The following is a 22,264-nucleotide window of genomic DNA, read 5'->3' on the forward strand; positions in this document are numbered from 1 at the left end:
ATTGTTCAGCACTAACTCATCTTAAAGCTTAAACTTAAGAAAAGCTGCCTAACAACATATTTCAAGTACTCCAACATTTGCTCTGACATGCACTAGAGCATACAAAACAAGATCGCGCAACAAACACAAAGGAAGATACACACTTATAAAATTTTAAACCAGGATCTCTTGATACAGGAGCCTTGATACTATGTTAAGTTACCATTAGTCCAAAAAGTCAAAAGCTTAGGCTACAAGGAAAGGGACCCAACAATATATATCAAGCTTTCTAATAGAAAAGACCACCAAAAGAAACCAATTTGGCAACCCTAAAATATTTCAAGCATTATGATTATTTCTCTTGCACCTTTTGATGAAACAGAAACATGACAAAAAGATTTAGCCCATATTTCTCCACAAAGAAATGAATTGCATCAAATAAGAACTTCAATAAAGATTACAGCAGGGGGAGGAAATGAAGAAAAGAAGAAACTTGAGATAGACCTTTAAAAGAGTTTCTCGAGTTCGCATCAGATCGATCGAGTATGGATGGCACAGCTTCTGTTGGAGTTTCTCAAATGCCTTATATGTATCACTTGCTTCCATCTTATCTGAACTAAGTAAAAGACATCATTTTTCCAGGGATAATAAAATTCTAACTTGTTCCTTACAAACTCAACCTTTTTATTCAAGTACAAATCCATTTCTTATTATTAGATGGATAAGAACAAGAATTTTGGAAAGAAAATCACTTGATACTGCAGTCATTGTTCAAAATATCAAGTTGCCACTTAGTTTTCCGTGAAAACAGAAAAGGATACACCCTGAGACAAGTAACTCGGAAGCTTTTTCTGACAATAACTTTACTTCACTGGCAATCTTCCTTATTTCTTCTTTGTCCCTAACAAGCCCACACTCTTGGCATATGAATCCTTTATCACCCGCAAATTCAGATAAGAGATTAATAGAAACAAACTTAAGCTTTGTCATATACTGAAATACAGACATTCATAAAGACATACCAGAATCACGCAGCAAGAAACCATTGCATCTGATATCCTTGCATCTGTAACCTTCCAGAACAGCACTCTCTTGAATATCTTCAAGTTGGCCCTTCAACATAGAACTGGCAAAGTTTAGAAGAAGAAATACACAAGGCGTCTTCTTCAATATAAGACAGCATGCTATATGACTAAAACATTTTAACATAATGTAGAAAGTACCACTTTTGCACAACGGGGACAAGTGCAAGAGAAAAAATATTGTTCTTTGAGAGCCTTTTGCCGAGTCATCGTGCTTCCAGCTGTTTCTATGTAGCTTATCAACACCTTCAAATGTAAACAGTGTGTTGTAGAATAGTATTAAATAAACTGAGCAACACCAAAGTGCTGTGCTCTCTCTCTCTCTCTCTCTCATGAACAGACAGACACTCATTTTTCACAACCATACAATTCATTAGGAAGACGGCATAAAATAGCAAGGCCCCACCAGAAGCATTGGCAAATGAAATTAACAATAAAAAGTTTCATAACATATGATAACTGGAAGTTTAGTGCAAATCCAGAGAAAATGGTTCTAATAGCGTGGAATGGGAAACCAAGCCATACTTTACACCTTTAAAAGGTTTTCTAAAGACCATATTATCTTTTCCCTTCCTCAACCATGTATGCACTTTTTATCGGCTGAGTACAGTGGGGACTAGGGTTCTATAGATACCAGCAGTTAGAGTCCAACTTCATTATCTTTCAATAGATTTCTGTTAATTAAGGCCTTTAGTTTTGCTTTCAGAATTCAGATACACTTTCGTTGGCAATATATCAGACAAAGAACTAATCTGCAGACTTTGTTTCACTGCAGAGAAGATGGTTCAAAGCAGAACAAATAAGGTGTTGCTTCATGATACAGAGGCAATTTCAGGGGATCAAAGGCCATAAAATTGCCTGGATATTGCTATGAGAAGGTGATGGTTTGTGCTAAAGAAGATTAGAGTCCATAAAATGCCTAGATATTGCCATAAATTTCAGGAGATCAGAGTCCATAAAATGCCTAGATATTGCTGTGAGAATAAAGCATCAAGGATCCTGGTGAAGGCCAAGCAGCATTTAGCATATTACTTACATGAACAGCTGGGACCATCCTCCTCCAGTGAGGCAATAGAAAATGAATGGTTTTTCCTAGAGCTGTAGAAGTGGGTGGTTTAAGCACAAATTCATTTTTCAAAGAGCTAGAAGTCATTTCATCTCATATACAAGTAACATTTAGGCACAGCGCTTTTGTCTTAATAAGCTAAAACGAATAAAAAGAGAATGGACAGCGTACAAAGATTCAAACTATGCAAGTGAGCCATGGTAATTTTTTATATTGGCACATTTAAGATCTGCGATTTTTACTTTATTGATAATACTGCTTAAAAATCTGAGTATATTTTCACATAGTATTTCTCATTGCAAGCACTTCTATCAAGAAAAAGGATTCTTTTCCATTCAAACTACTAAAACAATCAACAAGCATATGGTAAACTGGAATCCAGAATAAAACAAAAGAAAAATGATTGGAAAATCATGCCTGGTTCTTTTATTCAAAACTAAAATATACTCTAATAGTGGATGGATGTGCGGCCATACAAAAAAAGATAAAATTAGAAATGAGATTATTCCTAATAAGGACAAAGTGGCTCTTATTAAAAATAGGATGGGAGAGACACGATTAAGATGGTTTAGTCATGTGAGAAGAAGACCAATATAGACCCTATAGGAGAGTTGATGGAATGGAACAAGTAGTTAGCAAACGAGGTAGAGGAAGACCAAGAAAAGCTTGGTGGGAGAAACTTAGGTTTGACATTAAGTATATGAGCTTTATCGAAGATATGGCAATGGATACAAATAAATTGAAATCTAGAATTCGTATGGTCAAACCCACATAGTGTGATAAAGGCTTGATTCTTCTTGTTGTAATGCACTGCTGAAAGAAGATAAACAGCATAGCAACTGCTCTGCCAAGAATGCACTTTGTGCCAGACACCAGAGCATAGTTGCAAAGACATTTGAGTCATCAAAATTACATGGCTCCAGGTTTCCCCTTTATTTTTCCAGACAACATAACATTCAACAGAGCATCCGCATGTTGCAGATAGTTAGATCTCTGTTCTCAAGTATTCCAGACTCACTGGTTGAATTTTGTTGTAACTCATTAGCACATCCAGACAGTTTATGAGAAAACGTGGGAGCAACTTTTCATCAGACAATGTTGCTATTGGGAAAGTCTCCCAGCAGAGGGCTGCACTAATATACAGTAACCAACCTACTTGAGCACGCAGGACAGGGGGTTGGAACAGATTCCTAGAGGAGCGAACAATATACAGAAAAACAGAGACGTGAATAAAATGCAAACTAATAAGACAACAAGAAATAGAAGAGATCTCATCCAAACAGGATGCCAAAATGAATTCCACTAGGTACTGGTGGATCAATTCTAGAAACTCCGCCTGTGGATTCTTACTTACAACCAGTTCCAAGCCCAGATAAAAGGAAGGTTGCATTAGGTAGTTGACAACCAATGTTAAACACGAAATAAAATTATAGGCAAGTTAGAATTCATGTACCAGACCCACATGGTGAGAATAAGGGGTGACCAGTTGTTGGATAATTTTGGATTTTGTTAATTCAGATGTCTTAAGCTTGCTAGACAACAGAGAAATAAACACTGATGTGTTTTCTTTTTTGAGCAAATATGCCGACCCACATGGTGAGATTAAGGCTTGACAAGTTTTTGGATTAATTTTGGATTTTGTTAATTCAGATGTCTTAAGCTTGCTAGACAACAGAGAAATAAACAGTGATGTGTTTTCTTTTTTGAGCAAATACTAAACCTCAGCATCTGTATAGCTATAAAACAGTACCTCGGTATCTTTAGGTATATGTTGCACAGCACGGATCACTGCCAATCTTCCTTCAAATGCCAGAACAGCATTGGGCAAGCAACTAGCAAAAACATTCAGCAGTGTGAACATTGACATAGAGAGCAGAAACAAAGCACAATAATACCTTAAGAAATTACCTGTGGTTGATAATGGAAACGACAGGATAAAGTCCTGTTCCTAGAGGTCTCAGTTCACTGTCACAAATAGTATGCGCATTGCAGGCAAGCTAGCATGAAGTTATGAAGGACAAAAGATTAGACAAAAATTTATTATACTGTTAATCTGTCGTAAAACACCATTAACAATAGACATCATTCATATGTGCAATTAAAAAATAGTAACAATAAATATCAAGCAGATGATAGTGCAAGTGTACTAAGTTGTCTAAGCATCATAGAGTTTCTTATCCTATAACTATTCCATTTTCTTTGATACATTCGGATGTTTGGGGGCCATCTAGAATCCCTAATTGTTTTGGGGCTAGATTGTTCATATCTTTCATTGATGATTGTACAAGGATGACTTGGGTATATCTCTTAAAGGATAAGACTGCTATTAGCACTATTTTGCCTATATTCTATAAGATGATTTCTACCCAATTTGGATCTCACATTAAAAGATTTCACACCGATAATGCAAGAGATTATTTTAATCACTACCTGCATCAATTTTTCAAGCAGGAAGGGCTTGTCCATGAGTCATCCTATGTGGATACTCCTCAATAAAATGGGGTGGCCGAAAGGAAAATGCGACATCTACTTAATGTTACTAGGGCTCTTCTCCTTCATCATTCTGTTCCTGAACTTTTTTGGGGAGAAGCAGTCTTAACTACTGCATATTTGATTAATCGGGCTCTTTCTAAGCTCCTAAATCAGCAAAGTCCATTCCAGTGTTTGTCTTCCTATTTTCCGGATGTTGGTCTTCATACCTCCCTTCCTTCAAAACTCTTTGGTTGTGTGTCTTTTGTTCATATTTTTAAGCATCACAAGGATAAGCTTGATCCTCGAGCACTTAAGTGTATCTATTTTGGTTATTCACTAACTTAAAAAGGCTACAAATGTTATCATCCTCTTACTAGAAAATTCTCTTTGTCCAAGAATGTTACATTTGTTGAATCCTGGTCACCAAGAGGAGAATGTTACTAGTGGTAACCAAAGGGGTGGTCTTTCTACCTCGGATTTGCCTCTTGAGTTACACCCAGAGACCGAAATAGTAGTTGTCCCCGACTCATCTACTTCCCCCTTGGGTGACCAGGCAGACCAGAACCATAAGAAGCACAACCACTACCAATGTTGTTGTGAGAAGTTAAAGGTAGAACTCCAAAGCTAGCTTTTCAGGTTGGAGTTCTACCTCTAACTTCTCACATGGTATCAGAGCTAACCCTTGGCTGTCGTGGCCATGGACCAGTACCCTGCCCGATCACCTGGGCATGAATTAGTTACTGGAGAAGTTTCGACGTGGGAGGGAGTGTTGAGAATTCCACATCGCCTCCACAAGGGAGACCTGGGCTATATATAAGGAGGAGGATCCCTCCACCTGTTAAGCTAGTTTTTCAGGTTGGAGTTCTACCTCTAACTTTTCACATGGTATCAGAGCTAACCATTGGCTGTCGTGGTCATGGACCAGTACCCTGCCCGATCACCTGGCCATGTATCAGTTATTGGAGAAGCTTCGGCGTGGGGGGGAGTGTTGAGAATCCCACATCGCCTCCACAAGGGAGACCTGGGCTATATATAAGGAGGAGGATCCCTCAACCTGTTAAGCTGACTTTTCAGGTTGGAGTTCTACCTCTAACTTCTCGCAACTGTCATCCCCGGTTAGGTTTAAAGGTTCCCCTTATGTCTTCAAGAGAAGAACACAACATATTCTAGATCCTCCTCTAAGACCAACATCCACTCCAAGTTCAGGTGTTGAAATCACTTATCCCTCTAGTTCTTCTTCTAATCATGTTCCTAATGACTTGGATCTGCCTATTGCTATTAGAAAATTGTACACAACATTCATTGGCCAACTATCTCTCTTATCATTGCATGTCCCCAAAACATAGAAGTTTCTTGACCTCTTTGGATACCATTGTTATTCCTAAGACAGTTAATGAGGCTTTAAAGGATCAGAATTGGATACAAGCAATGTAGGAGGAGATGAGAGCCTTAGAAAAGAATCAAACTTGGGACATGGTGCCTAGACCAAAGGGAATTAGACATGTGGGCTACAGGTGGGTCTTTAACCTAAAGTATAATGTAGATGATACTTTAAAAAGGTACAAGGCTTAGCTAGTTGTTAAAGGATACACCCAAACCTATGGCATTGATTACCTAGAGACCTTTGCACCTGTGGCAAAGATGACAACAATGAGGATCCTCTTAGCCCTAGCAGCACATTATGGATGGCAGTTGCAGCAATTTAATGTCAAAAATGTTTTTTTGAATGGAGACTTAGAAGAATAAGTATTTATGGAGCCACCACCAGGATTTGACAAAGGAATTTCAAGAAAGGTATGTAAACTAAAGAAGGCACTTTATGGGCTTAAATAGTCACCGAGAGCATGGTTTGACATGTTCTCTAAGATTATGAAATAGATGGGATATCATCAAAGTAGGGGAGATCATACTCTCTTCATTAAACATTCAATGGAGGGAAGGATGACAGCTTTGCTAGTCTACGTAGATGACATTATTGTGATTGGGAATAATTTTGAAGAGTAGAAATAGTTTAAGGAGAGTCTTGCCAGAACATTTGAGATCAAAGACCCTAGTGGACTGAAGTATTTTCTAGGAATAGAAGCGGCTTATTCTAAAGAAGGGATTTTTCTTTCATAGAGGAAGTATATATTGGATTTGTTGAAGGAAACAAGATTACTGGGAGGTAAAGGAGCAGGTGCCCCAATAGAATCCAACATCAAGTTTTGGGGGGGGGGAATTCTAACTGTCAGCTGGTGGACAAATGAAGATATCAAAGATTAGTGGAAAGACTGATCTATTTGTCACACACTCGACCAAATATTGCATTTGTTGTTAGCTTGGTGAGTCAATTTATGCATAGTCCCAAGAGAAGAACATATGCAGGCTGTAAGGAAGATCCTATGTTATTTGAAAACTACACCTGGCAAAAGGATCTTGTTCAAACCAGGAAATGAATTGGATATTAAAGGGTATACGGATGCAAATTATGTAGGGTCTTTAATTGATAAATGCTCCACAACCAGTTATTGTGTGTTTCTGGGAGGGAATTTGGTGCTATGGAGAAGTAAGAAGCAAAGCATAATGGCTAGATCTAGTGTTGAGGCCGAATTTAGGGCTATGTGAATTGTTGAGGCTAAGAATTATTTTGAAAAACCTAAAGATTGCTAGCAGTGGACCAATCAAGCTATGTTGTGATAATAAGTCAACCATAAGTATTGCACATAACCCAGTGCAACATGATAGAACTAAGCATGAGGAGATAAATAGACACTTCATAAAAAAGAAATTGAAAGCTGGCCTAATTTGTGTACCCTATGTTCGCTCAGAAAAACAGCTAGCTGATCTTTTGACAAAAGGGCTGCCCACTAAAAAGTTTAAGAGTTGGAATGCAAGCAGAGAATGGTAGATATCCATTCACTAGCTTGAGAGAAAGTGTTGGTTCTCGAAGGAAGAAATAAGGAAACTTTGGCTAGCATCTCAAAGAGAGTTAGCCAAAGTGTCCTTAGTTTAGAAGATAATCATATCTTTAATTTTTTGGAGATTTTTAAATCGGTGTTTAGGAAACTTTCCTATAGTGTTTAGGGAACTTCCTATTTGTTTATAGTCAAATCTTTCCTATTGTTTAGTCTTAGTAATCTTTCCTATGTATAATCCTCATCCCTATAAGAGGACTTGTATTTGTACATACGATGTAATGAAGAACATATTCAGTTTTCACAATTGGAGATCCTCAAATTTCCAGACAATTCCATAGAGCCCCTTCATAAAACCAAAAAACAAAAGAAAGTAAAAAAAAAGTCCTACAAATTCTCAGCAGACCACTCAAGTTTGCAGTATATGCAAAAGCCCAAGGAGTTAAAACTGAGTTTTGAGATACTCAACAGCACCCGACCATGATTGAATTGTTTCACGAATTATCTTGAGGGAGTATTCCTGCATATATGCAAAAGTTCAGGAATAAATAACTCAACGAATTTTTTTCTAATAGAATACCTTAGAAAAATTTCCTGCTATCTCTTTTATACTGATGTCAGGCCACTCAAGTATCAAGGTTACAAGGTTAGCCATCTGTGCATACAACACCAGTTGCTTCTCATCGAGCTCAGACATATCTTTGTGAAAGAATGGTTAAAGAAAACAGCCAAACATGGCTAAACTCACTGATAAAAGAAGAAATACAGAAAGCTAAGGGAACGCCAAAGACCAAAACCTATAGATCTTGAGAATAGAGAACCTCAAAGATGGAAATACACAAGGATACGAGATACCAAAGCCTCAACCAGGTTGTAGTTATCTGTTGCTGTAATTGGGATTACCTGGAGTGCCAAAACAATTAACAATTATGGCCCACAAATAACTTATATGTAGTTACAAATAATTGTACAAGCAAGAAATAATGTATGCAGTTTTGAAAACAGACATTAATGTGCATCTGGTTTCTTCTGGAAGAACAGAACTATGTAAGCAAAAGGCTCTTTACTATGGAACAAAAGCAATTCACATTTGAAGGTATCTGAGATGAAATGCAAAAAGATATACCATAATTGATAACAACATATGCCCTACAACAGTTGAAGTTTTAGTGAGCAATAAACAAGTTGGGACTAAGAAAATCTACTATTAGATTATGTTAGCAATTAAGGCTATTCTAACAAAGGAAACTGATTGGGGTCTAATGTACTACTTGCCATATTGTTCATGTCATTTAGTGATATCATAGGCTGCCACAAGGCATGTGTACTGATAAAGCTAAAGTAGTGCAATTTTGTCCTCAGTTACAATGCTCTGCATCGCATTATGAATGAGAAAAAATTGCTTTTGCCTCTACTATATATTGCAAAACTTCTCGTCTTATTTAAAGATGTGAAGACATTTGTCTTAGATTAGCTTTCTGTTCTTAGCGGTTTTCTTTAGTAAATCTCTTAGCATATTTTTCTTATTGTAATGAGTGGTTGTTAGTTTGTTTTAGCTGACCGGAAGTTGGTTAATTCGGTCAGGATGGGCAGTTGGTTGTAACTGCCTTGCCCGCCTCTATGGTCTATAAATAGGGGCTGGGAGAGCTTGGAAGTATTATGAAAAACATTGGGTTGTCTTGAGAGAGTTGAGCGAGAATGTGCTAGGCCGAGAGGGGGTTGATTTGTATTTTCTCTTGGGGTGTTCTTCTCTGTTTAGTCTAGGGTTTTAGACTGAGGGAAAAAGAGGTTTGTCTAGTGCATGTAATCTCTGTAAGGATTCAAGATAATGGAGTTTTTCATGGGCCTAAGGCAGTCTGGATGTAGGTCTCATTTATGAGACTGACCCAGGATAAAATCTTGTGTTTCTTGTGTGGTTTGTTACTGTTTTGTGTTTCTGTTCTTGTGTTTTCTGTCGAGTGCTGTATGATTAAGTCTTTGAGGTGTAATCGGTGAGTTCTTCGAGGGATAGTAAGCTGGGTGTGAGGCGATCCTAAGTTCAACAATTTGGTATCAGAGCGCCGGGTATCAGCTCCAGCAATCCTATCAAGATTTTTTCAAGATTCTCAAGAAACCAAAGTCGTTTTTGGTAGGCGATTGTCATGTACCTAGGAGTATAGGAGGGTCAATGTTGTAATAGGAATATAATAAAGGGGGTAATCTTGTAATAGGTTTATAATAACTGTTAGGATATATTGTTAGCAAGTGGTTAGGCTGTTAGAAGGCAATGACGCCTATATAAGGCTGCTGTTAGGAGTTTGTTGGCTTGCTTGATTTGAATGAATTCTTAGTTCTCATTTCTCTCTAAGACTCTCTCTAATCTCCCTCAAGTTCTCCCCCTTTCTCTCAATATCTCTTCCTCCTCCTACTGATTTTCCTCCTCCTATAATTCTGATTTCTTCTCCCAATTCCTATCACAACCCTAACTAACCCTAGGGTTATGACAATTGGTATCAGAGCAGTCATTCCTTGGTTGTGGTTTTGGAAAATCAATAGTGTCCAATCAGATTGGAAGTACGCAAGCCAGATTCGAAGCAGCATCGTTCCTCGGCGGTTCTTCTCGTTGATTAATTTCCGATGGGAATTGACGGCTGCTGTCCAACGCAGGGACTAGTTATCGGACTCTGAAGCATAGTTATCAAAGGCGCGCCTAGGCGCGAGGCGCCTTAAGGAGCCAGTTTGGCGCCTTGCCTGGGCCGAGGCGAGGCGGTTTTGGCGAGGCCCTCGCCTTGCGCGCCTAGGCGCTGGGGCGTGAGGCACGCCTCATGAAACCTAGGTCTTCTAACTAAATGTTGCAGCCCAGTCGCTCCTCACTCCTCCCGACTCTAGCATCTGCCGCGCTTGCCTCTCCTCTCCAGCTCGCTGCTCGCTGGCCCGATCTTCCTCTTCCTCTCTAGCCCCAGCTGCGCCTGCCTCCTCTCTTCCTCTCCTCTCCAGCGATCTTCTTCTTCCTCTCCTCTCCAGCCACGACCCCCTCCTCTCTTCCTCTCCAACTCGCCCGATCTTCCTCTTCCTCTCTAGCCCCAGCCGCGCCTGCCTCCTCTCTTCCTCTCCTCTCCAGCCGCGACCCCCTCCTCTCTTCCTCTCCAGCTCACCCGATCTTCCTCTTCCCCTCTAGCCCCAGCTGCGCCTGCCTCCTCTCTTCCTCTCCTCTCCAGCTCGCTGCTCGCCTAATCTTCCTCTTTCTCTCCAGCCCCAGCAGCGCCTGCCTCCTCTCTTCCTCTCCTCTCCAGCTGGCCCGATCTTCTTCTTCCTCTCCTCTCTAGCCGCGACCCCTTGATCTTCTTCTTCCTTTCCTCTCCACTCTCCAACAACGCCTGCCTCCTCTCTTCCTCTCCTATCCAGCCACGCCCACCTCCTAGCTTGTTAATTTCCTCTCCAGCTACGCCCTCTTCCTCTATTCTCCTCTGCCCACGGTCTTCTCCTCTCTTCCTCGCCTCTCTTCTCATCTGCTCTTCAAGTTGAAGCTGCTAAGGCTGCCCATGGTCTTCTCCTATCTTGTAAGTTTTTTACTTGTATTTTATTTGCTTATTTCTTGCATTCTTGCCTAATTTCTTTTGCTGGCAGCTGGTTGCTAATATCTCTTTTAAGTCTTTATAGTTTATTTCTATCATTAGGAGAATTTTGTGGAAGTTGAAACTGTGTTGCAACAGCCCAATAAATGTCATCAACCACTTCCAAAACGGACCCGGCATGGAATTATTTTGAAGCTGATCCGAATGATAGAAATACCACCACATGTAAATTTTGTCGTAAAGTAACAAAAGGTGGTATATTTCGGGCGAAAAAACATCTTGTGGGCGGTTTTAGGAATACTAAAGCTTGTCCAAAATGTCCTCCATCAGTAAAAGAAGAGATTGGAGAGTACATGCAAAAGAAGAAAAATAACAGGGATGAGCGAAATATAGCATCGTTAGATGATGATCTTCAATTTGGTGAAGGGTATGATGATGGTGATGATGATGAGCCACTGCCTCAAAGTAGAAAAAGACCCAATGTATCTACTGGAAGTGGAAGCGGTACTGGTAGTGTTGGTAGTGTTAAAAGGGCCAACACAAAATGGTCCACTTGATGTTTTTCTTAAAGACCCAGAAGTTAATGTGTTGAAAAGCAAGGGCAAAGGAAAGCAAACAAGGTTGGGTGAGCATGATTTTGCAAAAAAAGAGTTAAGAGCTCGAGTTTGTAGAAGCTTTGCATGATGGATGTATGATATAGGCATTCCATTTAATGCAGTGACATATGACAGTTTTAAAGTATTTATAGAAGCAGTTGGTCAGTATGGTCCGGGTGTGAAGCCGCCTAGTTACCATGAAGTCAGGGTTCCCCTTCTCAAACAAGAGGTGAAAGCCACTCGTGAAATGATGAAAGATCATGAAGAGGCGTGGGCCAAATATGGATGTTCTATTTTGTCAGATGGCTGGAAAGACAAGAGGGAAAGGACATTGATCAACTTTTTAGTCAATTCTCCTAAAGGAAGTATGTTCTTGGAGTCTGTTGATGGTTCTAGTTATTCAAAGACTGGGGAAAAGATGTTTCAATTATTAAGTAAATGTGTGGAAAAGATTGGAGTAAGAAATGTGGTGCAAGTGGTCACTGATAGTGCTTCAAACAATGTTTTAGCAGGTATGAAATTCATTTTTGTAATTTGTATTATGTTTATAAATAGAACAATTTGAATATTCATTAGATATTTATTATTTACTAATATCTTGTTAATTTCACTCTAAATAATAACAGGAAGATTTTTGGAGGCAAAATATCCTACGTTGTTTTGGACACCATGTGCAGCGCACTGCTTGGATTTAATGTTGGAAGATATTTTCAAGTTGCCTAATATGAAGAAGACATTTGAGAGAGTTGTCATAGTGAATAGTTATATCTATACTCGTTCGGGTCTAGTAAACATGCTTAGAAGGTTTACTGACAAGAAAGAGTTGTTGAGGCCTGCAAAAACACGGTTTGCAACTGCCTTTATCACTTTGGGCATGATGCATAGTCTGAAAAGCAACCTTAAAAGGATGTTTACCTCCGAGGAATGGATGACAAGCAAATGGGTAAAAGAAGCGGGGGCTAAAAAGGTTGTAGAAGTGATTTTGATGCCTTCATTTTGGAACAATGTTGTATTTGCTTTAAAGGTGGCTGGTCCATTGGTGCGTGTATTGCGCTTAGTGGATGGTGAGAAGAAGCCTGCTATGGGATACATATATGAGGCCATGGATAGGGCCAAAGAAGCGATTGCTAACTCTTTTAATGGGGATGAAAAGAAGTATGCACCCATTTTTCAGATCATTGATAATCGATGGGATGTTCAGCTTCATCGCCCCTTGCACGCAGCTGGTTGGTACTTGAACCCAGAATATTTCTACAAGGCTGAACGTATAGATCCAGAGATCATGACTGGCTTATATGAATGCATTAGAAAGTTAAATCCAGATGTAAAGGTTTAAGACCAAATTGATGTTGAGCTTTCGATGTATAACAATGCAGATGGGTTCTTTGTATATAGGCTATTAGAAAGAGAGCTGAGAAATCACCAGGCACACATATATATATATATTACATTATATATATAATAATTCTAGATAATAGATAATAACTAACCCATGAATTTTATTGGACAGCTGAACGGTGGGCTTCATATGGAATGTCAACACCCACTTTGCAAAAATTTGCAATTAAAATTCTTAACTTGACTTGTAGTTCATTTGGGTGTGAACGTAATTGGAGTGTGTTTGAAAATGTAAGTGCATTGTACATATAACACTTACAATTTTTATTAATAGTTGGTTTGTTTCATGTAGCTTATTCTTAGTATGTTTTTGCATAAATTGTTGCAGCTTCATACTAAACGGAGAAACATGCTTGATCAACTTCGTTTAAACGACTTGATGTTTGTGAAATACAATAGAGCATTGAGGCGTCGGTATCAAATGCGTGATACCATTGACCCTATCATATTGACTGACATTGATGAAAGCAATGAATGGTTGATTGGAAAACTTGATGAGGAGAATGATAAAGATGATGAAACTGTTTTTCCAGATGACGTTAGGGATGGGTTGACATGGAGTAATGTTGTTGCGGCCGCAGGAGTTGGAGAGCCTAGTTATCAATTTAGAACTAAACAAACTCAATCACAATTGGGATCAACTTCGGCTTCGACTTCAAAGCGGTGAGTAACTCAGGAGATTGAAGAGGAGGAGGAAAGTGAGGCAGGACCGATGATGATGAAGACTTGGAAGAGGGAGAAGAATTGAGAGATGAAAAAGAAGATGAACGGGTGATTGAAGGGGATGATGAAGATATTGACCTTGATGTTGATGATCTCCTTGATGATGATTGATTAAAAAACTTCTTTATATTGATTGTGGACTTGTAGTGTTTATGTGTTTGTTTAGAACTTTGCATTATAATTGGTACTTGGTAAAGTTTGAGACTTTATGTTTGAACTTTGATGATGTTTCTAGTTTAAAATTTGCATGATGAATGAATTAACTTTGATGTTGTTAGTTTATAGAATTTGAAGATAATGAATCATGAATGATATGAATGTGTTATTATTGATAATTTGATAGTTGTTTATGATTTTACAAGATTTTGAGTTTTTTTACTAAAAGGTGCACCTCGCTTCGCAAAGGCGCACCTCGCCTCGTGCGCCACGCGCCTCAGGCTCCAGGACCTTTTGCGCCTCACGCCTTTCAGAACTATGCTCTGAAGGCGATATCGGTTGTGGAAGAAAAGCGGACAGTTCGACTATTGAATTCCGGAGCAACAGGTTGATTCGCTGCTATGTTTTCCGAGTCGCTGCAATCGCGATTTCGAATGTGAGGCAGATCAAAGTGACTCAACTTCAGCGCATTTGGAAGCCAAGTCGTAAGCTACTGTAACCATCGAATTCTCAATTCTGCATAATTTCGTTGGTTGCATCATAGTCGCGCGAGGAAGGCGAGCAGCCCAGACGAATCTAATGGGGAAACTTCAGCGATCTAGCAGAATTCCATCGATCTGGAAGTTTTGTTATCAGTGCGTAAGATCCATATTGTGAAGGCGTGCGATTGAGGCTAGTCCAGATTCTTGAGCGATTGATGATCAACGACAATTGCGATCATAGGCGAACAATTGGCCGACTTGGAGTGTTGGACGATGATTCGGTGAAGCGGACGGTGATTAGGTTGGAATCAGGACTCGGCGGAATTGAAGATGACACAAGCTAGGAGAGGCCGACGGTGATACCGAGTTGAATTTGAAGTCTAAATCAGAGTAGCGCAACAGGTATGGGAAGCTGAGGTACAAGCAATTGTGGTCTGGAAGAGTTGTTTGGCTTTTCTTGGAAGCGAGTAGAAGGTTGACGCTCAACCGCAAATTGCAATAAGTTTGTTCGAAGTGGATGGGCGAAGCAATTTCGACAGATTTGGGAGTCAATTCATAGATTACTGCAGCCATCGATTCTCAATTCCAGAGAATTCCGTTGGTTGCATCACAATTGATCAAAGGAGACAAACAGCCTAGGTGATTCTGAATTGGAAGATGTCATAGAGCGGGCGATTTGTAAGGGGTTGAGCTGAGTCAATTATATCACAAGAAGTTGCAAAGTCCAGCGATCGTGGCGGCGAAACAAGCCAGGCGGCTTTGGCGATACCGAATTTCTGATAACCTCTCGTTTGAATTTGAAGGTGAAAATGAGCGAGTGAATCTCAGAGGTCAATCGGAAATGGTTTCAGCGACTCCTAGAGCAATTCCTTAGCCTTCGGTTTATTCTTCTGGTGCAATTCCAACAATTCCAGAGAATTAGGCATTGGAGACAGAGAAGCAACAAGGAAATTCTGGGTAAATCTCGAAATTGATTCTGACGCACAAGGAAGAGAGGTCGGCTCGAATCTGAAGGAGAAGTAGGAGTGGCTTCCGGCGAATTCCGTTGAACATTCTTAGTCGTCGATCTCTTTGCTGAGGAAAGATAGAAGGTTCGACTGTGAAGGCGGGGCAGCGGTTTGATTCGCTGCTACTTTCCGAGTTGTTGCAGTAGCAGATCAGGAAGACAACCTTAGTCATTATCGGAACTAATCAAGTGGTAATTTAGGAGATTCCGATTAGAAGTCCGACAACACATACCAGCAAATTAGAGACGAGAATTCCACGGGCAGTGAATTGCGTTTGAGGCGATTCTAACTAAGAACCTGATTAGTTCACGGGAGAGTTGGATTAAGGATGTATCAAGCTCCTATGCCCTGGCCTTTGACTTGTCCTGCTCTTGAGAATTCTACCATGACGAATAGCTTGCGTATGAAACAATGGGAGTCTCCTCTGCAGCAGAAGGATGCTGCATTTTTAGTGGGATACAACAGAAAACGTGAAGAGTTTGGGCTGAATCATGAGGCACGAAAACGGACATTAGACCCTTGGGTTAGCAAAATGTGTGAGGAATTTGGCTGTGTAATACGAGAAGAGCTTCAAGAGTTTGCAAGGATGCTAAGGAGTATAACTACAAGTTTCCAGCAAAATTCTTCGACAAACCGAGAAGGAATGTTGCAGATGATCATTCTGAAAATTCTAACCAGAAGCGGATGGATTCCGACAACTATTCAGCAGGAGTGAATTCCAGTAAGCTAAAAGAAGAAGATGTTGCTGATGTGGAGGAGAAAACTGTTGACAATGAGCTTCAGAAAAATTCCAATGAACAAGACGAAGATGCGGCAGAATTTCCGACAAGGGCAGATTGTTTAATTGCTAAGGAACCTCTTGAACCCTTGAGGGAATTGAGGCACAAACTATTAGAAAACCTTTCCCTAATGGCGATGACTTAATGTCGGGGGTGACTGATGGGGTTGACTATGTGCCCCAGTCTAAGGCTGGAGATGATACTAAAGATTTGGATTTTTTTGGCAGTATTGGAGAATTGGACTTGGGAAAAGATAGCTTCCCTTATTGTCATTCTGGAGGATCTATTAATTTGGGTTATGGAGAACATCCTCATGGGGAACAACCATCTCGAACTCTATTCATAAGAAAAATAGACAACAATGTTGAGGACTATAAGTTTCGGTCTGCTATTCAAGCACTCAGATTTGAATCTGAAGCCACTGAGGTCAATCTAGTTGCCCCTATTGAAGTCCTGGTCCAAGTTATGTCGGTGACAATTTTTGGAATCCTAAGAACAAAGAAGAAGAAGCCTAGAAGGAGAAAGAGGAAAAAAGAGATTGAACAAAAAATGAAGGTAGGAGTGGGATGAAGAAAGAGCAACTAAATGATAATAAGTTTCTTGGGGACAAGAAACCTTTTAAGGTGGAGGGAATTGTCATGTACCTAGGAGAATAGGAGGGTCAATGCTGTAATAGGAATATAATAAAGGGGGTAATCTTGTAATAGATTTATAATAACTGTTAGGTGTTAGCAAGTGGTTAGGCTGTTAGAAGGCAATGACGCCTATATAAGGCTGCTATTAGGAGTTTGTTAGCATGCTTGATTTGAATGAATTCTTAGTTCTCATTTCTCTCTAAGACTCTCTCTAATCTCCCTCAAGTTCTCCCCCTATCTCTCAATATCTCTTCCTCCTCCTACTGATTTTCCTCCTCCTCTAATTCTGATTTCTTCTCCTAATTCCTATCACAACCCTAACTAACCCTAGGGTTGTGACAGATTATGGCGCCCTCATCGGCCACTCGATATGATGTGGAGAAGTTCGACGGCAGCAATGATTTTGGTCTCGGGCGGATCAAAATGGAAGCACTGCTGTGCAGTCTTGGATTGGAGAAGGCAATTGAACAAGAGGTAATTGCAGAGGGAAGCTCTGAAGGTAAGGATCCTAAAACTATATCTTTAGAGGATAAGGAAATCAATAAGAAAGCATATAGCATGCTTATCTTAAGTCTTGGAGACAAAGTTCTCCGAGAAGTATCAAAACTTAAAACAACCCTAGAAGTTTGGAATAAATTAGAGTCTCTTTACCTAAAGAAGACTTTATCCAGTAGGCTGTATTTGAAGGCCAAATTCTTCACATATAAGATGCAAGAAAATCAAAGACTTCAAGAATATCTAGATGAATTCAATAAGCTATGTCTTGACTTAGAGAATATAGGAGTAAACTATGAGGATGAAGATAAAGCCCTAGTTCTTCTTTATTCTTTGCCTAAGTCTTATGAAAACTTTCTAGATATTCTACAACACGGCAGGGACAAGCTATCTTTAGAAGATGTAATAGGAGCCCTAAACTCAAAGGAATTGAGAATAAAAATGGATGTAAAATCCACCCCTAGTGATGCCCTAACCGTAAGGTCTAGGAGTACCAAAAAGGACTCAAAAGGGAAAAAGGGAAATTCTATATCAAAGTCTAGGAATGGTAAGGGCCCTATTAAATGTTATTACTGCCAGGAAGAGGAGCATATCAAGAGATATTGCCTTAAAAGAAAGAAAGACATGGCTGAAAAGTAACCATCCGATGGTGGAGCAAATCTAGTTGATCTTGGTTATGACAGTTCGAAGGCCTTGACTGTCACAGAAATGGCTGGTAATAATAGTTGGGTGGTGGATTCAGGCTGTTCATTCCACATGACCCCTGGGAGGCATTGGCTGCAAAATTATAAAGAAATAAATGGGGGTAAGGTCTTGCTAGGCAATGACCATGAGTGTAGTGTCGTTGGAGTGGGAGATGTGAGGCTTAAAATGTATGATGGCACCTATAAGACCTTCACAGCAGTTAGGCATGTGCCCGATCTCAAGAGGAACTTGGTTTCCCTTGGAGAATTGGACAGAAATGGCCTAAAGTTCAAAGGAGAGGGTGGAATCATAACAATGACCAAGGGGTCACTTGTTTGCATGAAGGCAAAACTGCAGAATGGCATTTATATCCTGCAAGCCTCTACCTTAAGTGGTGAAGCTGCAACAGTAAGTAGTAAATCCCAAGATTTGGCAAAGTTATGGCATCTAAGGATGTCACATAAAAGTGAGCAAGGGCTCAAGGAGTTAGCTAAGCAAGGGATTCTAGAAAATAACCAAATCTCAGTTTTGTCAAAATGTGAGTCCTGCATTTATGGAAAGGCAGCTAAACTTAGGTTCAATAGGATTGCCACCCACTCATCTAAGGCCCCTCTAGATTACATCCACTCGAATTTGTGGGGGCCAGCCCAAACCTCAACCCATGGTGGTTCCAGATATTTCATTTCCATTATAGATGACTATTCTAGAATGTTGTGGGTCTATATGCTAAAATCTAAGGATCAAACTTATGTGATCTTTAGGAATTGGAAGACAATGGTAGAAACTCAAATGGGCAAGAAAATTAAAGTCATTAGAACTGATAATGGACTGGAATTTTGTAATAAGAAATTCAATGACATGTGCAATGAAAATGGCATAATTAGGCACTTAACAATGCCTGGAAACCCCCAACAAAATGGGGTGAATGAGAGGATGAATCGGACACTTTTAGAAAGGGTAAGATGCATGTTAATTCATGCACATTTGCCAAAAATTTTCTGGGGAGAAGCAATGTCCACTGCAGCCCATATCCTTAATAGGACTCCATCTAAAGCCATAGATTTGCAAACTTCTTATGAGAAATGGACAGGAAATAAGCCTAGTCTTGCCCACCTTAGGGTATTTGGGTGCTTAGCCTATGCTCATGTGAAGCAAGGCAAGCTTGAACCTAGGGCTAAGAAATGTCTCTATATAGGTTACCCAACCGATGTGAAGGGGTATAAGCTATGGAACCTTGAACCAGAAGGACCTAGGACCATAATCACAAGGGATGTAACATTTGATGAGTCAACTACCATAAACCTAAGCAAAAATGAAACCCAAAAGGATCTAGGTGAAAAGAAGGACTCAATGAAGGTAAATATTCATGGAACAGAGTCTGAAATAAATGAAATAGAGCCTGAACCAAACCCGGATCAAAATGATCAGGTTGAAGATGAAGAGTAGAATGCTGAAACATCTCAATATGAGGAAGAAGAGGTTGACAGTATGCTGATTCAAGCATTGGAGATCAGCCAAACCCTGATAGGTATAGTGTGGCTAGGGATAGGCAACCTAGAGTTCGTAAGCCACCTCTAAGGTTTGGCTACTCAGATTTAGTAACCTATGCTCTAAATAGCGCCTTCGAAGTTTCAATCCTATGACTAAGCTATAGCATCCAAGGATTCCCAAAAATGGATAGAAGCCATGAAATCAGAAATATCTTCCCTTAAGATCAAACCTGGGAATTGGTGAGAAACCTAAAGGGAAAAGAATTGTAAGTTGTAAATGGCTGTACAAAATAAAAGAAAGGGCTGGTGAAAATTCTAAGCCTAGATTCAAAGCTAGGCTAGTTGCTAGAGGATTTACTCAAGTCCAACGGGTTGATTATAATGAAATTCTCTCCCCAGTTGTAAGGCATACATCTATAAGGGTACTGCTGGCTATCACTGCTCAATTGGACTTGAAATTGGAGCATATGGATGTTACTACAGCTTTCCTTCATGGAGAGTTAGAGGAGAAGATATATATGAACCAACCTAGAGGTTTTGAAGTTAAGGATAAGGTGGAGAAAGTTTGTTTGCTTAAAAAGTCTCTCTATGGACTCAAACAATCTCCTAGGCAATGGTATCACCAGTTTGATACCGTTATGATAAGTCAAGGATATTCAAGATGCTCCTATAACTGTTGTGTGTACCTTAAGCACATATCTCCTAGCATTTCAGTATATTTACTGTTATATGTGGATGACATGCCTATTGCAAGTCAATCCTTTAGAGAAATTCAGCACCTTAAGCAAAAATTAAAGGCTGAGTTTAAAATGAAGGAGGTAGGTGAGGCTAGAAAAATTCTAGGGATGGAAATCTCTAGGGATAGACAGCATAGGAAAATATACTTATCTCAAAAATCATATATAGAAAAGCTGCTCTCTAGGTTTGGTATGGCTGTTTCAAAGCCAGTGAGTGTGCCATTTGCACCTCATTTTAAACTATCTTCAAAGCAGTCCCCTGAAGATGAGGTGGAGAAAATCCCATACTCAAGTGCTGTTGGCAGCCTGATGTATGGTATGGTTTGTACCCGCCCCGATCTAGCTCATGCAATGAGTGTAGTCAACCGCTTCATGGCAAACCCAGGTAGACCCCATTGGATGGCTATAAAATGGATGCTTAGATACCTAAGGGGAACTAGCAAGAATGTATTGTCCTATGGTGGAGCTGAGATAGGAGACAAACCTAGTATTCTAGGCTTATCGGATGCAGATTATGCTGTTGATCTTGATAAGCGTAGGTCCACAACTGGTTATGTATTTAAGTTGTGGAATTCCTCTATTAGTTGGAAGTCTAGCCTCCAACATGTGGTAGCTTTATCCACTACCGAGGCAGAATATATAGCTGTTGCTGATGCAATTAAAGAGGCTATGTGGCTTAGAGGGCTAGTGGGAGAGCTTCTTAGTTTAGAGGTTAAAGTCACTTTGATGTGTGATAGTCAAAGTGCCATACATTTATCAAAGAACCAGGCCCACCATGAGAGGACAAAACACATAGACATTCGGTACCACTTTATTAGGGATATAATTGAAAATAAACTTGTTGAACTAACCAAAGTTACAAGTGAGAATAATGTTGCAGATATGTTTACTAAGGCTGTTCCAGTTTCTAAACTTCAACAACACATCGAGCTGCTGAACATTATTCCAGAACAAAATTGAAGATGGAGCAGGGGTGTAAGAAGCTAAAGTGCAGGAGTGCAATAAATCTAAATCAAATGGGTGGAGAATTGTGAAGACATTTGTCTTAGATTAGCTTTCTGTACTTAGCGATTTTCTTTAGTAAATCTCTTAGCATATTTTTCTTATTGTAATGAGTGGTTGTTAATTTGTTTTAGCTGACCGGAAGTTGGTTAATTCGGTCAGGATGGGCAGTTGGTTGTAATTGCCTTGCCCGCCTCTATGGTCTATAAATAGGGGCTGGGAGGGCTTTGAAGTATTATGAAAAACATTGGGTTGTCTTGAGAGAGTTGAGCGAGAATGTGCTAGGCCAAGAGGAGGGTTGATTTGTATTTTCTCTTGGGATGTTCTTCTCTGTTTAGTCTAGGGTTTTAGACTAAGGGAAAGAGAGGTTTGTCTAGTGCATGTAATCGCTGTAAGGATTCAAGATAGTGGAGTTTTTCATGGGCCTAAGGCAGTCTGGATGTAGATCTCATTTATGAGACTGAACCAGGATAAAATCTTGTGTTTCTTGTGAGGTTTGTTGCTGTTTTGTGTTCTTGTTCTTGTGTTTTCTGTCGAGTGTTGTGTGATTAAGTCTTTGAGGTGTAATCGGTGAGTTCTTGGAGGGATAGTAAGCTAGGTGTGCGGTGATCCTAAGTTCAACAAAAGAACTTTGGGAATTTATCATTGAAGCTCATGGTACCTTAAGTTGATAGAATTGTGGCCGAAAACACACTAGTACATAATCATTACCGTGTTGTTGCCCTAGAGAGAAAACAATGAAAAGGAAAGGCAGAAGAACTCTTTAAATTCTGACACCAATCAATCATATTATGATGATGAACAGAAATTGGTGGGAAAAGCAGCAATTTAGAAGGCCAAACAGAAGCACCTATGGAAAGTCAGAAGAATTGATTTATTTTTAAAACAAATTAGCCATATGATGTAAATCAAGAGAAATCAGAAGCAAAGACAGCCAGTCAAAAGGACAAACAGAAGCACCTAACCTAAGGACTGTCAGAAGAATTTTTTTAAGTACAATGGGCATATTAATGCTCCCACTGATACCACGAAC

The 22,264-nt window shown here is 39.8% G+C and overlaps 1 protein-coding gene across 5 annotated transcripts in view; it reads right to left on the reverse strand.

Moving 5' to 3' along the window:
• The window catches only part of LOC127807599 (histone-lysine N-methyltransferase ASHR1), a 60,614-nt gene that overhangs the window by 18,396 nt on the left and 19,954 nt on the right, over positions 1-22,264 (reverse strand). For 4 of the 5 annotated variants that reach the window (XM_052345600.1, XM_052345597.1, XM_052345596.1 and 1 more), the window contains 8 exons: positions 8,342-8,396; positions 8,074-8,192; positions 4,036-4,124; positions 3,878-3,959; positions 1,203-1,307; positions 1,002-1,092; positions 801-911; positions 484-590 (listed from right to left, as the gene is read on the reverse strand). In XM_052345600.1, the coding sequence (XP_052201560.1) occupies positions 484-590; positions 801-911; positions 1,002-1,092; positions 1,203-1,307; positions 3,878-3,959; positions 4,036-4,124; positions 8,074-8,192; positions 8,342-8,396 (759 nt within the window). The remainder of the gene's footprint in view (positions 1-483; positions 591-800; positions 912-1,001; positions 1,093-1,202; positions 1,308-3,877; positions 3,960-4,035; positions 4,125-8,073; positions 8,193-8,341; positions 8,397-22,264) is intronic. The other variant, XM_052345598.1, reaches the window with a different exon arrangement.

This window comes from Diospyros lotus, chromosome 8 (assembly GCF_014633365.1).
Source record: "Diospyros lotus cultivar Yz01 chromosome 8, ASM1463336v1, whole genome shotgun sequence".
NCBI lineage: Eukaryota > Viridiplantae > Streptophyta > Magnoliopsida > Ericales > Ebenaceae > Diospyros > Diospyros lotus.